Consider the following 21,181-nt stretch of genomic DNA (forward strand, 5'->3'; position numbering starts at 1 on the left):
TATGTTTCTAGACGAAGAGTGGAGCATGATGTGTTCATGCAAAAAGCTATATTGTGTACGAATAATAAAAAAAAACATTCATCTGTCAAAATGAAACAATGTTAATAACTTATTATATACGATTATATACGATTCTGTAAATGGCAAAAAACCGTCTGAAAAAATATGGTTATTTGCTTCGTGAGCCTTTAAATTTTTTGTATTTTCATTTATTTTTTAGAATAGTACGTTAAAAGTAAAAATGTATGCATCTGTGTTGCAGCCAGATCTCCTAGTGAAACCATATCGAAAAATAAAGATTTAGCTTAATGCAGTTTTTGTTTTCGTTGATATGTAACAAACAAGATACCAAACAGAACCATCTGAACACCACGTTTTCTGAATTAGCGGACCTCAAAGAGGGGATTGGATTGTATTGTCTGTATAAATGAGGAATACATTTTGCTACGACATTAAATAAATTTGTTGCTAATAATATACTGGTTTCATAGATTTCCTAATATTTTCAGTTAACAGTTCAGGATTATAGAGATGAATGGATTGAAGAAGTGCCTCAACCCCTTACCCTTCAGTTTTCGCTATTCAGGGAAATGTCCACGCCGAGGTGCCTTTGTAGCTGGTTCAGGGTGGTGTAACGCTACGATCTGGCTAGCCTAACTCATACACAAAATCCCCAAATGACCTGGCTCCCACATTAAAAGAACGTCTTAAACAGAAGCTAGCTCTTCCAGTCTCATATTTTAACACTAGTCTGTAGATGAAAACAACACCTTCAATGTAACCTGGACACATGCAAACCCTTTACTACCAGGAGGTGTTGTGAGCCCGCTCATCCGAAACACAACAAACAATAGCATAAACCTCGTCCGGGAAAACTGAAGTCAAGCTCGCAGAGGCATTACCAAGTGATCCCCAGTGGCATTAGCTGCACTTAGCTATCAATTTTAAGGACTAATGTAGATTTAAAAAAAAAATTTAGTAACCTGAAAATCAAATCTACGGCGAACTACTAGAACTATAGTAGTTCGATTGTTTCATATCGCATAAATATAGTCCCCTTAGGGAGATCCTTAGCAACATAATGTGTCAAAGTCACCCAATATATTGGAAGCGATCAATGCATTGCGATATTGTTGTGAAAGGCCAATTGCTGGATAACATTTACATGGTGTGGAGTTCATTGTCATAACAAGAAACGATAACGTTGGCGGCGAGCCAGAACACTGTGCCGAGGTGAGAGTCCAGTACGAAGAGTGCACAGATTCTGGCTAACATTACCAGCCCGCTGCGGAATTCAAATTAAACATTTTGGGGTTGCGCAGGGGAGATAGGCATGCAAGCAATGTGGGCTCTCGATGGCAACCACTCTTGCCTCTTGCACCGAACATCTGACGTCATCGTCGCCACACCAAGGTTTTACACCTAGATACCGAACGCTGTAATAAACATAATATAAATCTTGTGTTTTATCTCTTTGAATTGCAAAACGTTTTTCCCCTCTGTTCAAACACTCGGCGTCACATCTTTGCCTCTCTTTCTATTCCTTATAATAATAACCGAAGGGATTACCACACTTTCTCTATTAATTCTAAAGCTTTTACATAGGGAGATTACTTTAAGATTTAGGGCTACAGTTTTATCCAAGTTTATGTGGTGGGAGAAAAGGGAAACAAGAAGAGCATTCTTTAAACAAATCAAGTATTAGGCTTCTAAGATATTAACTACATATTTCTTATAATCTCGAAATCTATTTGATCTAGGTTGTTGCACAAAAAGTACTTTTAAAAACGAGGATGCGCTCTTTATTTTAAAGAAAAATTGGGAATTTTATCTTTTATGGCGAAAAATTGTCAAAGTTGGGTGTTTTTTCGCTTTTTCTTGCATCAACGAACAACCCTCATACAACTGTCCTACCGGACAGTTTTAATAAATAAAAATTTAAGAACACATCTTAAATAATCTAAAAAAATCTTAGCTATAAGGGATTTTCAATTTGTTTAACAACTGAATTAAGTTTTAGAAATAAATCATAAAAACCATAAACATTATAGTTATAAAAACAATTTACGTTAATTGCTTGAATTGCTCAAATAAATGTTTCTGGGACAAATTTTAACAAATACATAAATTAAAAGTTCTGCTATTATTATATTTCCCAGGCCACAGGTTCTTCTTCGGGTTTCAGACAGATATAGCTGGAATTTAGTAGACTCACTTGCATTCTTCATTGCCTTACCATCAATTTTGGCCTCGAGGCCTTCTTTGACAGCATCATTTCCTCAACCTCCCTTTCAACTTTGTTACTGTTTCCTTCTATAGATGCTGTACTTTTCAGTTTTTCTTTTCTTCAGAATAAATTTTTGCATTTATTTTGTCATCTTCTTCTCTGACTTCGTTCTCCAAGCATTCATCCAACTTTATCATCTGTATTTGTTTTCATTTTTGTTTTAATTTTATTTTATTTTGTCCTCACTGTTTTTGTTACTTCTTAGTTTTCTTCCTTCTTAATGGGATTAGCTATGAGGTTAGCATACTGGACTCCACGCGGAGGTCCCGGGTTCGAATCCAGCTGCTGACCCTTAGGTTTTCTCTTCCTAGGAGCTTTTTACAGCTCACTGTCTGGTGATGGACAGTATTGTCTGTAACGAGAGAACACTGTCCGGAGGCCGGCAGTGCACTGAAAAAAGCTCCGGGCGCCAATAACCTTAGATGTTGACGCGCCTTAAATTAAAAAAAAAAAAATTCCTTCTTAATTGTTATTTCGTCGCTTTTGTTTTTTAGTCTTCAGCTTTTTGTTATAAATTACCTTTTATATCTGTTCGCCTCGAAGCCTTTTTTCTTTACTCTGAGTTGCTCACCGTCAATAAACTTCTTAACTGATAGACAGGCTTCAACATCATAAACTACAGAATCTTCCATCGAAAGATGTTCTGTTGTATAACTATACTCGTATTAATGGGAGTTATTTTGAATAGAGTTAAGTATTGAGTGAATTTTAAATTCATTGTTAATCATTTACTTTTTTACCATTCTTTGTTTATTAAAAAACATTTTCTAGCCAGATGGACTCTTCCAAACAATGGAGCTTTTGATTTTACTTTTACAGGAGGTCAGGATTTTGAGCGCCGCCTAACTTTCCTTTAGTGCTGCACGAGAAACGAGACAAATCTTGGTCTCGGTCTCGGTCTCGGTCTCGGTCTCGGTCTCGGTACCGAATATTAATTTTTCAAATATTAATTTTTAGCTACAAAATTATAAAATTGTGTTCTTTATTAATAAATAATCATTACGGGTATTGAATTAATTATTAAAAGATACGATTTTATTATATATGTTCAATATTACTACATCTATTTGACTTCGAATTACATAAGTAAGCAAAGTAAAGTAATCGCCTATTTTTTCAGGCGGGGCTTTACGTCCAACTACCAATTAGGTGTCGCGGACGGAGACGACTAGCAAACATACTTTACTGTAAATTTCTCATATTAACCATTAAATAAAATCCAAGGCCTAAGACCGGGAATCGAACCCAGTACCACAACACACATTAGCTTCGCAGGTCTCGCACCGCTCGGCTACCGTGGCGGCCCCCTTCGAATTACATAATTTTTACATAAATTCACTAAATTTCACTATTCATATCATTCATTCATTCAATTTCATAAATTTCACTATTAATAATCTAATACTTTGAACATTGATATTATTTGAATTATATTTTAGAATTTTGGAATTAGTGAATTTGAAAAAAAAGACTATCTATGCACCTAAAAAATATTGCCACAAATTTTCGTTTTTAAGATACACTTTGCCCAAGCATTGATACATAAAAGAGCTTTTACTGAGTCAGAAGTTAGAGAAGATCTTCTATTGGCCATTATCATCGCACCTTGCGAAAATAATCTTTCCGATGGCACTGAAGTTGCACAGATACTAAAAATATCTTTTGCCATTCTAGACAAATTTTTGAAGGAATTCTCAAGTGTTTTCCACCATTCTAAAATGTCAACGTCTACTGGTGCTTGGTCTAATTTGGTGTAATTAATTATTTCTGTCTTCCATGCTTCGGTGATATTTGCTGATTTTTGAGCAAATGGTGCAAAAATATTGATGCAGTCGTCGTCGTCGTCAAAAGGTGAATCATCAGATTCTTTATCTTCACCAACAGCCATAACTAATGGAGCGGGAAGTTTGTTGGGAGGTGTATTTTTTATTTCACGAATCGACTTGTTATAGCAGGCAGATATGTTATTTGGGTCTTTCATTTGGCGCGTTTTTAACATCTTTTTGAAATTATATAAAGATATATAACAGTAATAGTAATATATGATGCATTGAAGTGTAAGTAGTTGTCTTCTTTTACACACATTTTCATTACCAATAAATATATTAAAATAATTATTAGAAAATAATAACATTTTTTGAAAAGATTATTAATAGCAAACCGCTTTTCATACTTAAACAAAAATTCAAAAGACCGAGACCGAGACTTGAGCGACCGAGACCGAGATCGAGACTGCATAAAGTCTCGCCTCGTCTCGGTCTCGTGCAGCACTACTTTCCTTTAACCCCATTATTCTTTTTCAACCTTCAGAAATCTTATTTCCATGCATTAATTTACATTAATAACGTAAATTTAAAATATTTTGGTAAATAATATTTGTGTTAATAATAATGTGAAAAATGAAATAATTATTTAAAATAAATTACTTTATAAAAATAAGGAATAAGGTACATATTTCTATCTCTCACAATGGATGTGATGAGAGTTTATTTGGAATGCCTCTGGAGGCTGCTTACTTCCTACATAAAACCGCATTTATAAGAATATTGCCAAGCCAGGGAGTATGACTTCTTGAGAAAAGAACTCATTTTGCATAAAAAGAATTAAGTTCATTGAATGGCTACAAAATTAAGATGCACGAAGTAACTTTCCTTTTATCTGCTTCTTTTTTTTATTACGCTGGCCGAGGGAATAATTTTCTTTATTCAAATGAGAACTACTCTCTGGGGACAAGCGATTATCTCTGTATCTAGTTCTACAGATCTCCTTCTTATTGTGTGAGAGACAATAGTCTCTGACTTAGGAGTCAGATGATGAGAGCCATTGCATTAGACTTGCTCTTTCTCCAGACTTCCTTCTCCTGTGTGTGTTTTAACGATATATGAAAAAGGAGGAAGCTGCACTAATGTTTGGTAAAGCCATTAGGGGGCAGTCACATCGACCTGCCTGCTCCATTCTCTCCCAATATGTACCACATCTGAATGTTAAGCAGAATCTCACTTCCACTCTTATCTGTCATCTTTGTAGACCCCCTTATTACAATGTAATTAGTTTTTATTTTAATCTATATTAAATATTTTAATTTAAAAAAAAAAACGAATTATTTACAATAAAATATCTGTTTAGTGGTATTGCCTATCTTAGCAACTCTACAAACTTCCATACTCAATAAACAGAAATCAAAGACGCTCATATCAAAAGCAGTTCCTAAAGTTGCATGAAAAAACATCTTTGTTCAGAAAAGTAATAATACAAATTATGAAAATTAAAAACAATTTTGACTTCCTCTAAGAAGGAAACTTGTTGCCAAATTTTTTATATTCTCTTTGCGTTGTCCCCGAGAATTATCTGATCTAGCACCCAGGTTAGAGTGAGCATATGACTAGTGTCTCACGTTACCCTAGAAGTGATTTAGTAGGCACTGGTGGGCCAAACTCTTTGGCCAATAGAAAAGCAAAACCATCTATCATTATAACTGCAAGGACGCTCTACATCTTCAGGTAGCACCATCCACTAAGAGTTGGCGTTATTTACTGGCGTAAGTGCGAGTATTGGAGTTAATTTTCCATTTTGTTAATTCGATTGCAATGTGTATAAAGACAATCAATATTTCCCAATCACTTTAAAGTTCAACAGAATTCGAGAGTATTCATAAATGGGACAAATTATATACTAAAGTATTGTACTGTTGCCATTTCAAATTGATATTAGATAATATTGTATTAGGAAGAAGCCAGATACATCAATGTATTAAAGAGAAATATGGCCATTAAAATTTGCGATATGTTTACTTAATCTCCATTGAAAGGTTTTATTTCATTTCAATTCACTAAAATACTTGAAATTGCACCTTCTTAAACAATGCAAAATATCGGAAACGTATTAATTTCTGTTGGAGCATTGATATAAAATTCCTCATAATACTGCTTAAAACTGATATTACATTTGACATATAATAAATAATTCAAGTGTATTGTCCGCAAACAAGACCCAAACGTATCTATCTGTATGTGGTGCGGGGAGAGATGCTGTCGAGGGCGGCACAGAATTGGGAGGATTGAGGCGACACAGAGATGAAGCAGTGATGCCACCAGTCTCTGCCTCCAGTTGTGGGCCACTATATACACTCATAACGTACAACTGTCTACAAAACAATGTAAATTGGAATGTTGGTAGAGAATTGTTGGACCACACGCTCTGTCCCCTCTCAGCTAAAGCAGCTCCTACTACTTCAGTTCACGTCCCCGCGGCAAACAAAACTTTACTCCCCCGTCTGTGAAAGTTGGCAACGCGAAACAAAAGAGAGATATTTCTCCACACTTTCAAACAACTAATTCTGTCAACCATGATTTAGGAGGACCATTTTTAGTTAAAGAATAAAATAATAGGTAAAGCCAGTTTAAGGGTGGGTCTCGATTCTCATGTAGTATTAATGTGCTCTTAAATATTAATATTCGAAATAATAGTACAGTATAGTATGACTGTATCCAAATAACAAAGAATACTGTAGTGATTCGCACAAATCACAATTTTCTTAGTTTTTGACGTGAATACGTCTTTAACTTTGCTATCATATGGAGGCAATACAAAAAACCTAATGATAACAAAATCGGGGGACACAGTTTGGCATTATAGTTTCGAATCTATCGTCTACATCCAAAATTAAATTAGACCACTGGATAGCTAAAGGATCAAAGAATTCATTACGATAAGCGAGGACTGTGACGCATCGCGCGCGGTTGAGGGGGAAGCGCCGCCATTTTGAGATCATTTTGCTGCGTATTGAGATTTGCAGTTGGTATAACTTTTGACTCGGAGAAACTGTCAAAGTTTTAATCGTCAGCTGTCGTCACAATCTATCGATAGAATACAAAACATTAGTGTAAAATAGTGACAGTGAATATAATAAGGTGTTAGAATAAAAAAATATTATCAAAAATATATAATGTCGGCCTACACGCGTCGAAAAGCCAAAAGCAAATACAGAGCTCGTGTACGGTTAGAAAGGGCTTCTCAAGAACAATCGAATGGTAATAATAAAACACCATATGACCGAGTCAAGCTGTGCCGGGAACGTAAAAGAATGAATGCGGCCGAGCGGATCAACGACGGTGCCAGTACATCTGCAGCTGGGGCGGTTGAAATTATGCAATAGCTTGATGAAATCTACATCGACAACGGACTGTACAGGCATAGATTGTGTTCGATCGTCGATTTGTTTCCTTGATTACATCCTAAATACATAAATACAAATATTTTATATAAAAAATATAACCCGTTACGTAAACGTATTCACGTACAACACACGGCCATGTCCTCCCTATTTTTTAACTAATACTCGTAAACACAAAATTCTCAAACATAAGTAGCATGAAGTATTGAGAAAATTGAATTTGTAAAGTTTTTTCTTTCTCCGTTTTAACATTTAAGTTTGAAAGAAACAAAAAACAATATTTGCATCATTAGGCTGCTTTTGTCAGTTAAAGAATAACTTCACCATTTACAAACTTTTGCTTGCATTTAGAAACTTGCTTTTGTCAGTTAAAAGAATAACTTTAGCATTTAGTAACTTTCCCTTCAAAAATTCTTTGAGCGTATCAAAAGTTAAAAAAATATTAAAGGATGAGAGCGATACAAGCGCGAGAAGGACAGAAAGAAAGAAAAACTGAGCGCCAGTGCAGAGAGGCTTTTTAATATTAGACAGACATTGGCATGATTAGACTACCTTCATTTTCAGCCCTCCTGATATTGAGTTGTGATCCCTTTATTTCAGACCCTCGCCTTGTCGCCCTCGTCTCGGCCACTCTAAAGGATCCACAATAATGGCTATGGTAACCCCTCCGGATAACATCGCTCGTTAAAAGTACTGTTCTGAATGAATTTAATATCCATATTTCTCTTGGAATTTACAATATTATACTTAGAGTGGAGCAATGTTTAGAAGGAAGATAATTAGCTAAGAGAAATTTTCCAAAAAGAAAAAATATTCAGCTATCAGTTATTTCTGAATTGGAATTCAGCTCTTAAAAATAACAAAACAATAAAATACACGAGTCAAGCTTTTTACTGACAGGTTCTATAGAGAAGTAAAGAAACAAAAGTCCATTATTATAAATAGAATTCAATTTAAATATTCTGCAATTTTTAGTTTTCCGTGTTACAGTGAACACACAGAGCCAAGTAATTGATCACTTGGGAAGACTCGTCTCTGTCGTCTCCATGCATAGTTGAGGTTAGCTTGGAGACGACACATAGCTAAACTTATACTAAAGGGTAATAAGCATATTATTATGTGTGACAAAAAGTGCTTAAATTGTGATTAAATCGAGAATATTGCACATTTGTTGCTGCACTGCCCTAGATTTACTCTCATAAGACAAGATTTCCCTACTACGTTAAGATACTACGGATGTAGATTAAGATTCATCCTGAATAAAAAAATAAATTCTATATTTCTTAAGTCTGTAAACTTTTTATAAATATTATGACCAAAAGATGTCAAATGTGAGGAATTTAAGGAGATAATAATAATAATAATTTTGTCCAATTGTTGAATTCTATGATCAACTCAACTTTTTCACGTTTTCTATTTTCAAAAATACCCAAAATAAGGTTTTTGTATTTAATTGGTTTTGTACTATACGTGGTAAAATTTAAAAATGGTTCTTGTATAATTATTGTGAAATATATCTTCTTGTAACCAAGATATGTTAGAAGATACGAGGTGTGTTCAAAAAATAAGGTGAATTTTCATTTTTCTTAAAAAATATTTATTTATTCATCGATTTTTATTTTGTCTCCTTCAAAGTAGTCCCCCTCAGATATAATACATATGTGCCAGCATTTTTTCCAATCCTCGGAACAGTTCTGATATGCACTTTTTGGTATGTCCTTGAGCTCTCTCAGCGATTCGGTTTTTATCTCCTCAATCGTCGCAAATCTCCGTCCTTTCATGGGTCTCTTCAATCATGGGAACAGGAAAAAGTCGCAGGGCGCCAAATCTGGTGAATACGGTGACTGAGACATGATAATGTCATTCAACAATTCCTGAGCGAGCTCATGCGACGGTTTTTTTGATCAAAATTCAGCAATTTTGGAACGAACTTCGCTACTACACGCTTCATGCCCAAAATTTCCGAAAAAAATTGCAGGACATGTGCCAACCGATATGCCGAAAACCTCAGCAATTTCTCTAATTGTGATTCGACGATTCTTCTCAACATTTTCATCGGTTGTTGATGTGCTGGGGCGTCCAGGGCGAGCGTCGTCATTCACATCTTCTCGACCTTCTGTGAAAAGCTTGTACCACTTGTAAACATTTTTTTGACACAGAGTACTCTCACCGTACGCCACTCTCAACATTTCAAGTGTTTTTGAGCACTTAATTCTATTTTTTACACAAAATTTGATTCAAATTCGTTGATCCATTTTTTCGACAGAAGAAAATCGCCGAACTCGCAAAACACTTGTCTTATTTATGCCTCTAACATACAAACTAAACATGCTATATAGCTACAACTTTGAAAATATGTTCGAGACAAGTGTACCAACATAAAAAAAAAAGACAATCGAAATTCGAATGTACGTAGCCCGCGAAATTTGAAAATTCACCTTATTTTTTGAACATACCTCGTATACGAGGGTCGTTTGAAAAGTCCGTGCAAAGTCAGAGAGATGGCACCACTGACGCGTATCGAGGTTATGTTTAGTTAGTAGCATCTCTTGGAAGAACACACACCAAGTTTCAGCCAGATCGGTCTATTTCTTTGTGTTTGGCATTCGTTTGAATCGAGGAAGTCGAGTGATTTTCAAAAAATGGACGAAAAAGAATTTCGTGTGTTGATTAAACACTACTTTATGAAAGGTAAAACGCCTCAGGAGACTAAAGAGAAGCTCGATAAACATTATGGTAACTCTGCACCTTCGATTAGAACAGTTTATAAGTGGTTTCAAAATTTTCGGAGTGGCCATATGGGCACAAGTGACGCTGCACGTTCTGGACGCCCTGTTGAGGTTACTACTCCAGAAATCATTGATAAAATCCATGATATGGTGATGGATGACAGAAGAGTGAAGGTGCGTGAGATTGCTAGTGCTGTGGGCATCTCGAATGAACGGGTACATCATATTTTGCATCAACATTTGGACATGACAAAGTTATCCGCAAGATGGGTGCCGCGATTGCTCACGCTTGACCAAAAACGAAATCGTGTGAAGTGTTGCAAGGACGGTTTGCAGCTGTTCCAGAAGAATCCGCAGGACTTTAAGCGTCGTTTCGTCACTGTGGATGAAACATGGATACATCACTACACTCCTGAGACCAAAGAACAATCTAAACAATGGATTACCAAGGGGGAATCTGCGCCAAAAAAGGCGAAGACCGTTCCTTCGGCCGGAAAGATTATGGCGACTGTCTTTTGGGATTCGCAAGGAATAATCCTCATCGACTATCTGGAAAAGGGTAAAACTATTACAGGTGCATATTATTCATCGTTATTGGACCGTTTGAAAACCGAGCTGCAAGAAAAACGCCCACGATTGGCCCTCAAAAAAGTCCTTTTCCATCACGACAACGCACCAGCTCACACCTCAGCAGTTGTGGTCGCAAAATTAATGGAAATAGGGTTCCAACTCGTTTCACATCCCCCCTATTCTCCAAACTTGGCTCCCTCGGACTACTATTTGTTCCCCAATATGAAGAAATGGCTGGCGGGAAAAAGATTTTATTCAAACTAGGAGGTGGGTGATTGCAGAAACGAATGGCTATTTTTCAGACTTGGACAAATCCTATTATTCGGAAGGGATCAACAAACTAGAGCAGCGTTGGACAAAGTGTATAAGCCTAAAAGGAGACTATATTGAAACATAAAAAACGTTTACCCCAAAAAATTAAGTAGTTTTTATTTTTGCACGGACTTTTCAAACGACCCTCGTATCTTCTTGTAACCAGCTTAGCTGAATACAATGTATATTCTATTCTATTCTTTATTAACACACAGAGACCAATTTGTAAAATCCACTTATGAGTTCTCAAAATTATACTTTCAGTGAACAATCAAAATCATAAAACTTCATAATACAATATCTTCTTTAGTTAAAATATTGAAAAGTAAAAAAGAGAATAACTGAAATAACTCATTCAATAACATTAATACGTACACTATCAATTCTGATAGATTTTGGCCTTTTTTTTTTAGAGCCAATGAAAAAGGATCCAGTGTGATCCTTTAACGTCTTAAGATAAAAATGGATATCTAGGATATATTGAAGGATAATAAGTCTAGATTGAAATGCAGTTTTTTTTTATCAATTAAATTTAAAATTAAAAATTTTCAGCAAAGATGCCTAGTCAGATTTTATTCTATTCTTTTGCTAATAAATTACAAAGAAATATCTAAAGAAATACTAACATTATCGTTGTGCGGTACTGTATTTTCCCAAAATGGAGATGATCCAATACTAACAGGACGTTTCTTGTTCACAAAGTCGACTGGCAGGCTATAATCATCACATAGTGATACCTGTAACAGAATAATTTAGTCGAAATTAATGAACGGATCTCAATAACGCTTTTTTTTTGTTTATGAAAACCTTTTTCTTTTTTATATAAACTAGATATTCATCTAAATATGTATAGGTTTGTGATGTAAACTTTAGTGTGCACGCGTATTTCTGTGGTGCGGCTTGTTAGGGAGAAAAGTGGGTGATAAGGGAAGGAAGGAAGAAAAGAAAGTTGTCCCTTGGGAAGAGAGCCAGATGACAGGGAAACTGCGGCCAGACTACTCCTCCTTGTACGCCAAGTCTGGCTAGTAAATAAGAAAACTCTTTTTAGAATGAAGGTAGTACACAGTGTTACACTCTCATCGGTTGCCGTTCATGAAGACATAGGGCCGACAAAACAGAAACTAAACTCAGTCCCATGAGAGGTTTTGCCTCTCTACCATCTCCAAAATATCATCCTCCAGTTGTTGCTCAGCTTGTACACTCTTACCATCGCAGTAGTTACTAGACGATACAGGAATTATTTATTGGCTACAGAACACCTCTACACCAGGAACTCTTGTACTAACCCAGGATCAGAGAAGAGATGTGCTATTTCTTATGGTTCTTACCAATTCCTCCGTAATATGAAGTTATTATTCAAGTGCCAAAACTTTTCTAACAAAATAATCCTGTTCAGCTTGTACTTTAGGAATAACATTAGCCAGGAACTGATGCACAAAACTTCTGCTCAACCAGAATTCGTAACTAACGCTTTAGATTAATGTACTAATTCTAACTAGTAATATGAAAATGCGACCACTATAAGAGAAATACATTACTGAATGGCAGAACATTTTAATATGTTACCCTTTTATTTATTCCTAAAATTGGGATAGAAAAATAGTCATATTTTTTTCATTTTTTTAACTTTATATAAAATAGTCATTTTTTTAACGAACAGATTCGCCTATAAATTAGCCACTGTTGTCCGGTTTTCTTCCAGAACTGCCAGTTAAACTGATTTTGTAACAAATTGAAACATTTTGTCAGAACATGCATCAAGAATAACCCGACTACAGTTGGTGAAATACAAGAGAACAGATTTGAAAGTTTTGAAAATAACATTTAGAATGGTAAAATTAACCTTAACTAATATAGTTAATATTGATAAGTTAACATTAACTATGATTGTTTAACAGTGATGTTATATATAATGGTATTTTCTACCAACAGAAGCTCACAAATGAAGTAAACTGAAGTCATGTTTTCGATTTAAAAGAAAATTTGGGCCAATCCTTTTTAAAACTGACAAGTTAAGAGATAGATTTTTTGGGTAAAGGTGTTTTTAAGTCCTTTCAGCGAATATCTAGAAATCCAAGTGAGAAGAAACATAGAGAAATAATTGTTTTCTAGAAATAAAGAATATTTGTATTTCTTTTTATTAAAGAAAGTCTTGGACGCATCAAGCTCTTCTTCTGGAAGATGAAGTTTTTGGTAAGTTGATGTTATCTTGCCAATTTATGAGAGTTTTAGTGCTTGGAAATTAACTAAATGTAATATATTTCCTAATTTGAAATAACTTTACATCTCTAAAGCTAAAATACATAAAATTATCCAAAATTATTAACCTATATTCTCTTTACAATAAGCTGTCGAATCTCTTAAAATATTTTATTATTTAAGAAGATTCAAATCCATATGCTCTTTGTACTTATAATTAGAATGATGGTTGTACCAAGTGGGCCTTTATTTTAAAAAATTATGTTGAAAACAAAATGACAAAAAGATGTAGCACTTTTTCTTTTTCTATGTCAAAAAATAAATGAATAAGCAGCCGGTGCATTACCACGAGTTCCGAGTTCCCAAGTACGAGTTCAGTTGCTGCTCTTAAATTTTCTATTCCGAATAGCCTCAGCAGCTCAATGTTTATACGGTGTTCCTCTAACGGGAGAACACTATCCTGAGGTTACAGTGCTCTGAGAATCATCTTCATAAGAATGGCCAGCACATCGTAACCTCATGCTCAGTGAAGTAAGTACTTACACCTACTTATTTGTCGCCTCTATTAATTTCACTAGGAAATACTTAAAATTTTGTGTTATTTTGCTACGATGAACACATAAATATATGACGCTTAAGTACCAAACACGCACTTGACAACATGGAGAAGTAGAAAGTGTTGGTAAACTAAAATAAAAATAACAGCTAAAGAAATAAAGAGAAGTTTCACAGTATTTCAGTTTGTTTGAAGAAGATTAGCAGAAATATGGAACGTTGAACACTGGGAAATTATTGTATTCGCTGAAGAAATGTTTTATCTTCAGAGGTCAGATATGTGCAGCAGGATGTATGTGGCGGTTTTTAATGTATTTTATATTTGCACAAGATTTTTTTTCCCCTCAGCAGTCGTTTTATTCCATCTTTGCCCAACAGAGGACAGGGCTATTCATATCTCACACTTTTGTTATGCTTTCAGCTATAGAATGTTACTTTTTTTCTTTTCCTTAAGCATCCTTTTATCATGGGTTTTTTGTAGCATGCATGACATGATAACCGATTAGGGGGTGGGGAACTAAATAGAATAAACTTCTTTTTGCAACATTAAAAAATACTGAATACCCCCCAAAAAATGGGTCCATCATACAAGAAATCAACACGTGACTTTTCATCGCATCTAATACGCAACACTTCATTTTATTTTCAAACATTATCACAAGTATTTCACGTAAATATCCAAAATCACCTCTTTAGAATTTCCATACACGAAAATCTGTTCCGATTTTGACCAAATCCTTACTGTTGCGTCCCCTTAAAACCATATATCAAATCGGAAGTTTCCACGATTACTATTTGAGAGTTTGCCATCTATACATACTGATCAATTTGTGAAAAATCGACATTTTCGACCTCAGGCTACCTCAAAAAGTATATTCTCGATGAAAAATTAAAATTAAAAAAAATCTACAAGGTAAATCCAATTAGAGAAAACAAAATTGGTAAATTAAAGATTAAATTTGATTGAAAAGTGCTGCAATTTAAAAAAAAAAAAGTATCAACGAAAAATACACAGTATTGACTGAATAGAAACTTTTAGTTTACAAACGGGATCTTTTAAGTAACTTGGTTGAATAAGCCTGGTTAAGAGCAAATGAAAAAATGACTGAACTTAGAAAGGAAAACGGCTGTAGGAAGCAAATTACATATTTTATACCTTCAAGAAATCTCCAAACAAAAAGGTGGATTCAATGGAGACAAAAAATGACAAAATATTCCAATCGTTGATCAGTAAGGAATCTTTGTTCCATAAATTCGGAAGGTGTTGAATACTGACAGCTGGGTTGAAGATACACATATTTTAGTAAAATTGAGGGAATACTGTCCTAATACGGCCATAATTACGAAATACTCCGAAGAAATAGTTCAAAACTGGTTGATTAGAACAGAAGGTTGGTGCAAAAGTGTCTTCAGGTTTAAGGCAGATACCAAACAAAGCTTTGCAAGTGCAAAGGTTATCTGTAAGAGGCCAGATACAGCTGGAAATAGTGAACACCAAAACTAGAAAGGGAATCATTTGTTAATACCAATATCTTTCTCAATTGGCTGCGTTCAAATAGCAGCAAAAATATTCCCTACTGGATGTGACAGATTCAGGTCATTAAAAGCCAAAAGCTTAATTCTTTTTGATTTCCTTAAGAACGCCTGTTAAAAATCGATTTTGCTGTTTAGATACGGATTTAAGACATAATCTTTACTTTCCAAACTTTTAGATCGAGTATTTGTTAAAATGTTAATTAAAGCATTTAATTACTTATTAGAAGTTTTAATTAAGTCTGTCAGAACTTAAAAGAATTACTTGTTTGACTTAATTAGACCAAGTGTATGACCTAGTTCAAAGTTGCACTAGAAGACGTTTAATGTAAAGTTAACAGTTGAATTTAAACCCTTAATTACGTTCAGTTGTACGAGTACTAATTTGTTCTTATGAGCTTTTAGATGAATTGGGATATCATCAAGTTTTAAAAATTCAGGAGACAAGTATTATTTATTTATTCAGTAAAACAAACCACTTAGTAATGCAGAGCTACTGGAAAGAATGTAATGGTATCTATAAAAATCATTCCACATTATCAATAATACCTTTAAACACAAATAATTTATCAGCACAAATTATAACAATAATTTGAAATGTAAATAATGAGTTTTGTATCCCTCCATTGTTGCCTGCTTGACATCCCTAATTGGTAATGGGTGTTTAACCAACAATGCAGTGAACAGCACCACTATTCCAATGTACAATAGTTAAATTCCACTGTATCCCTTGGCTGTGATTAGATAACTGTGAACGTCCCTAACATCCTGTCCAGTAAATGATTAGTAACTGATCACGCAATGTAATCCATTATTAAGATTTATCATAATAATGTACGCATCAATCAGGCAAACATGCAATTTAGCCGCGATATAGTTATTCTAGTCCTAAATAAGTATTTATTTACGTCGCTTGACTTAGCTTGGAAAAATACTATTGCTTCTTCAATTCTTTAATCAGGATAAAATAATCTGATTTGAAATCACTTCTGACCCGCAATAAAAAAACAAAACGAATTTATTTATACTTAATTTTAGATATCAGATATATTTTCAAATGGAAAATGGTCAAAGAAGATGGTTGAGTGGTACCCGCTAGATCTAAAGAGAAGAAGAGGAAGACCTTTAGTCAGATGGGATTCTGAGCTTAGAAAAGCCTGCGGAGGAGTGGTTTGGCAGTGATGTACCTTGGGACAGGAAAGAGTGGTCAAGAATTCGAGAAGTCTATGAAGAGGTTTACTTGGTAGCAGAATGAGAGTCAGCCACTGCAAATTAATAAGTGATTGTTTATTTTTACAAAATCTAATATATGAAACCAGTGGTATATTCTTTTTGAAATAACAGAAAACTAATTAATGCCAAATAAATATATACAATATATATGTTTAAAAAAAAGTGAGAAGTAGTGTTATCATTTTGCTTTATCTTTATCTATTAATGAGGAAGGATTTCTCTGTTTTCAACCAGGTGTTTTTGTTATTTGATTTTATTTAATATTTTCAATTTGTATTTGTATTAATTTATAAAATTTAATATTATAGTTGTAACTGAAGTAAACTGAACTATACCTTTAAAAGGAGCCACAGCAATTTTGCTGTATAGCTGCTTAGATAAATGAATATACCTAATCATGTATTATAATTAAGAGCAATAAATGGCTTATTATTATTATTATTATTATTATTTATATATGCCGGGGAGAAATATATTCAAACATATGAAATAGTCGCAATAATTCCTCTTAAAAGATGCAGAAGAAGGTAAAACATTCATTCTGAATTAGGAGACTCCAGGAATAGGTGAATATATGAATAAATTCAAGTAAAATTCATTCTTAATTAAATATGCAAAAAACGCACAGACAAATAATGCTAAATAAGCCCCACATTGCAAACAGTATGCATTCTTAGAAGCATGTGGGTAGGAAAAGGAGTAGAATAAATTTTGTGGCCTATGTAGTAGGCACAGTAATCTTATTAGCGAGGGTAGGTTTCGTCAAACCCTCCAAGTACTAGTCATCGCCCTTAATATTGCAGGACTCCCAAGAATAGGGTGAAAATGTTAATAAGAGTGAGCGTAGATATCATACTAAATATATATAGAAGGAGAGAGAGCAAGCGAACTATGGAGGCCGGTCGAGGCTAGTAGTTAATATTACCAAGGCATTTGCATAAGTGCTTGATGCTGTCTGTAAGCATTGAAGCCGCCATGTAATTCTGTACACTCTTAATTACAGACTGCACTGGGTTACAAAACTCATTCTACGAACTATCCATAGTTAGCTGAAGTAACGAGAAACAGTAAACAAACTTGTACCTTTCAAACATTCAATTGTGAATTCAACTCTTGAAACTCTGCTTTAAATAAAAATTATCTAGTGAAAGCTCCTCTAATTTCTCTTGTATTTACGATTGTAACAGTTATATTGAAACTAAAGATGTGTACCTGTTACTAGAAGAAAAGTAAGAGAGAAATATCGGAAAGTCCCGAAGAGTACAGTCGGGAATGATCACGACTTTATCAAAACATTAAGATCGTCAAGGCAGCGCGGACATTGCCGAACTCACCTCAATAACAAATCTAGAATTCAAATTCAAAATCCAATTTCAATCCATCATTCCAATTCAGCTCAAACATTCTATCCAACACTTTAAGAAGATGCCCGTAGTTGTCACTTTTAACTACTCGTCAACAACTACATTATAGTGTAACGCATTTCACATTTTTCTAACAATCTTCCCACAGAATGAGTCTTAGAAGAGAGAAGGAAGTACCTTCTTGTTAAAAGGAAGCTGTGATAGACAGAAGAGAAGAACGAAACAATACTAAGCACACTTTTCAATTAAGAACTTTAATAGAATGGGTTGCAGTGTTAATAGTTAAGTAACGCGCTCTTGTGGAAATGATAGTATATATTGAAGGGAAACTTAGGTGGGTGTGCCATTCGGAGATAAATAGCTTAGCATTCTACCATTATTGATAAGTTAAAAGGGCGGACACCAGCAGCATTATCCAGTGTCACTACTCAAAATCAATTTGTCATTTCCACCATTGTAGCATCATCACCCCCAGTCATTCAATGTAATATGTAATAATGAAATCCACTCCTATTTTAAGGATTTGTACTTAAGGTAGCAATTAGAAGTTTCAGAGGGTCTAGTTGGTCTAGAGTAAGTCATGTTGCAACTATAATTATTAAATTAGATGATTACAATCTAGGCAACAAGATTCTTTTTGTTTTTATTCAGATTTTAGACATCCTTGGATTATTTCTTTACGTTGTTAGTATTCTTTCCTCTTTATTATTTTATTTTTATTAATTTTACGTTCCTTTTTACAATTTTTGCTAGTTGGAATCTAATTATTCTAAAGTATTAAAATCTACAGTCAAAGATAATAACTGCCATCTCACCTTTACCAGTATATTTTTGTGATTACGGCCAATTCAGGGATTCTTACCAATCTATATCTATGTAGATTTCATCTCAACATGAATGGATACAGGCTTTTCATAAATTATTCAATTCAAGAAAAATTATAAGTGTAATTTTAAAGAAGATATTGCCCTTAATAGGATGGAATTTTATTTTGCGACATTTTTTAGAGCCCTTAATAAAAAAAAGGTTTATTTATCATACATCGCATATAGATAGAAACAGCTGCATTAGCTATAAATTAGCTTGAAATTAGATTAGAATTTAATTAGAAATTGACTTAGACATCTATGAAGAGAATACTGAGTTTGTACAGAATCTATGGAAGGGAGACAATGAGGAGCGCTGGCAAACCTTTACATATTTGGAAATATAATCTTCGCAACTTCACCAGAACATCTGCACTTTAGTTGATGTCAATAAAATTAGATAAGCTAATGTAATGAAAAGAAAGTTAAATCCTTCGGGTTACCAACGATTTACTTTGAGGTGGAATATTGAACATTCTGGAGAATTAAATCAAGCTATCGAAGTAGACTTCCTTTAAGAAATAAGGATGGCAAAGTTCTGGTCCACTTTGTACAGCCACCTTTGAAGCCTTAGCAATTTAAATTAGGTACATATTTGCATACTACTCAGTTTTACCCATCAGTTATAAAACAATCTGTTGAAAATATAAAAAAAACAACCAATAAAAAATAAATCATCTGACTATAAATGACCGTAGTTTATTATTTACTAAAAAAAAATCTTTCTAAAAATGGACCCAGAGATTAAAAAGTAATATTAAATAATTAAGGTGTCAGTAGAGCGTTAAAAAGAGATAGTCCGCCTACTGGGGAGGATAACTTGCTTGATGAAGAGCCACGAGTGGAGTAACTATTTCTGATCATGCTACCAAACTAAAAAACGGTTTCAACTGAATATTATAATACGAGTACTTCTGAAACTAAAGATTAATAGATAAACATTATTTACTTGTCGGCCAAATATTTAAAAAAAATAGTCTTTTCAAAAGAATATTAACAAATTTAGGAAAGAAAATATGAGAGGAATTCAGCTCAAAATATCATTAGTAAGAAAGCTGAGATATTTTTAAAAGAGTACAACGGAATTTAATGGATTTTTGGCCGAAACATTTTTAACTACTCTTGAGAAGGTGTGAACCGGAGTGTGATATCTTTATGACGTGGCAAAACTGGCTTTTACAATAAAGCTAGTTTCATTACGGTTTTGTTGCTAAAAGTATTTGTTATTAAATAATGTAAGATGAGGATAATCAATTTCAAAAGCACCATTTTCTCAGACATTTAGGCGGTTCTAATGGCAACAAATTCCTATAATTCTTTTGGTTTTCATTTAGCAAACTTTTTCTTGTAAAGCTACAGATCGATCTTTAAGTTTTTGTTTAATATAAGAAAAATTGTACGCAATACTTGTAGGTAATACAAGTAAATTTTATGTTATTTTAGAAAATTTGAATTTAGAATAAAATTAACTTTTAAAAATAAACATTGAAGAAAAAAACAGTTAATAGCTGGAAAATAGGAAGCAAGTTAGTTTTTATTTAGCTGACCAGTATCACATTAAATAGGATCTGTTTTCTTTCTAGACTTCCTGAAGGCTAGTATCCGTTTCCTGCACAAAATGTTTATGACCAAATAACGCTGGAATCTCACCGAGAAAAAATGATTTATTTGTTTTTATCTAATTCCCTTTCATTTTTGTATATTTTATTTAATTTTTTTTTAGTTTATAATTTCCTTATTAAAGTACTAACTTAAAGAAGCAGATCTTTACACGAAAAATAATTCATTGATACGAATAATTGATTTCATTAGTATAGACGATTTAGGTCCTTTACAGGAGCTGGTCAGAGTTAAGAGAAACATTAAAATAACTTTAGAAAGATACAAAAATTATTTAATTCAAGCCGATTTAGAAAGAGTCTTAAATTCATCTTTTAATATATTTTGGAATAATGCAGTATTGTTGAATGAAACTCAGAAATATCTTCAGAGCTCTATTCCTTTCAAATTTATCAAAATTTACGCCCAAATAAGACTTTCTGGCCCTTATTTTATTAAACTTACACTTAATAAAATTACCTATAAAATTTATCCAAAAAACCTTTGCCTTTTATGTAATTTAAACGAACCTGAAACTTTAACACATATATTTATAAAGTGTCCGTTATACAAGCTATTTAGAAAGCAATTAAATATAACTGCAGAAAACGATGCCAGTTCTGAATTTACAAATCTGTTTTTTAATACTCCTTTTGAACATACAATATATCGTATCTATAAGTTTCTTGAAAATGTATTGAAATTAAGAGCCTTTGTTCTAAATGAGTGATCAGTTATAATTTCTTTTTGTTATGTGTAAG

General features: G+C 33.8%; 1 protein-coding gene across 3 annotated transcripts in view; it reads right to left on the reverse strand.

Moving 5' to 3' along the window:
• Positions 1–21,181, reverse strand: part of hwt (SH2 domain-containing adapter heavyweight) — a 221,008-nt gene that overhangs the window by 24,445 nt on the left and 175,382 nt on the right. For all 3 annotated transcript variants that reach the window (XM_074122204.1, XM_074122203.1, XM_074122205.1), the window contains exon 2: positions 11,698–11,808. In XM_074122204.1, coding sequence (XP_073978305.1) covers positions 11,698–11,808 — 111 coding nt within the window. The remainder of the gene's footprint in view (positions 1–11,697; positions 11,809–21,181) is intronic.

This window comes from Rhodnius prolixus, unplaced genomic scaffold (assembly GCF_049639745.1).
Source record: "Rhodnius prolixus isolate KJV_2025 unplaced genomic scaffold, Rpr scaffold_8, whole genome shotgun sequence".
Taxonomy (NCBI): Eukaryota; Metazoa; Arthropoda; class Insecta; order Hemiptera; family Reduviidae; genus Rhodnius; species Rhodnius prolixus.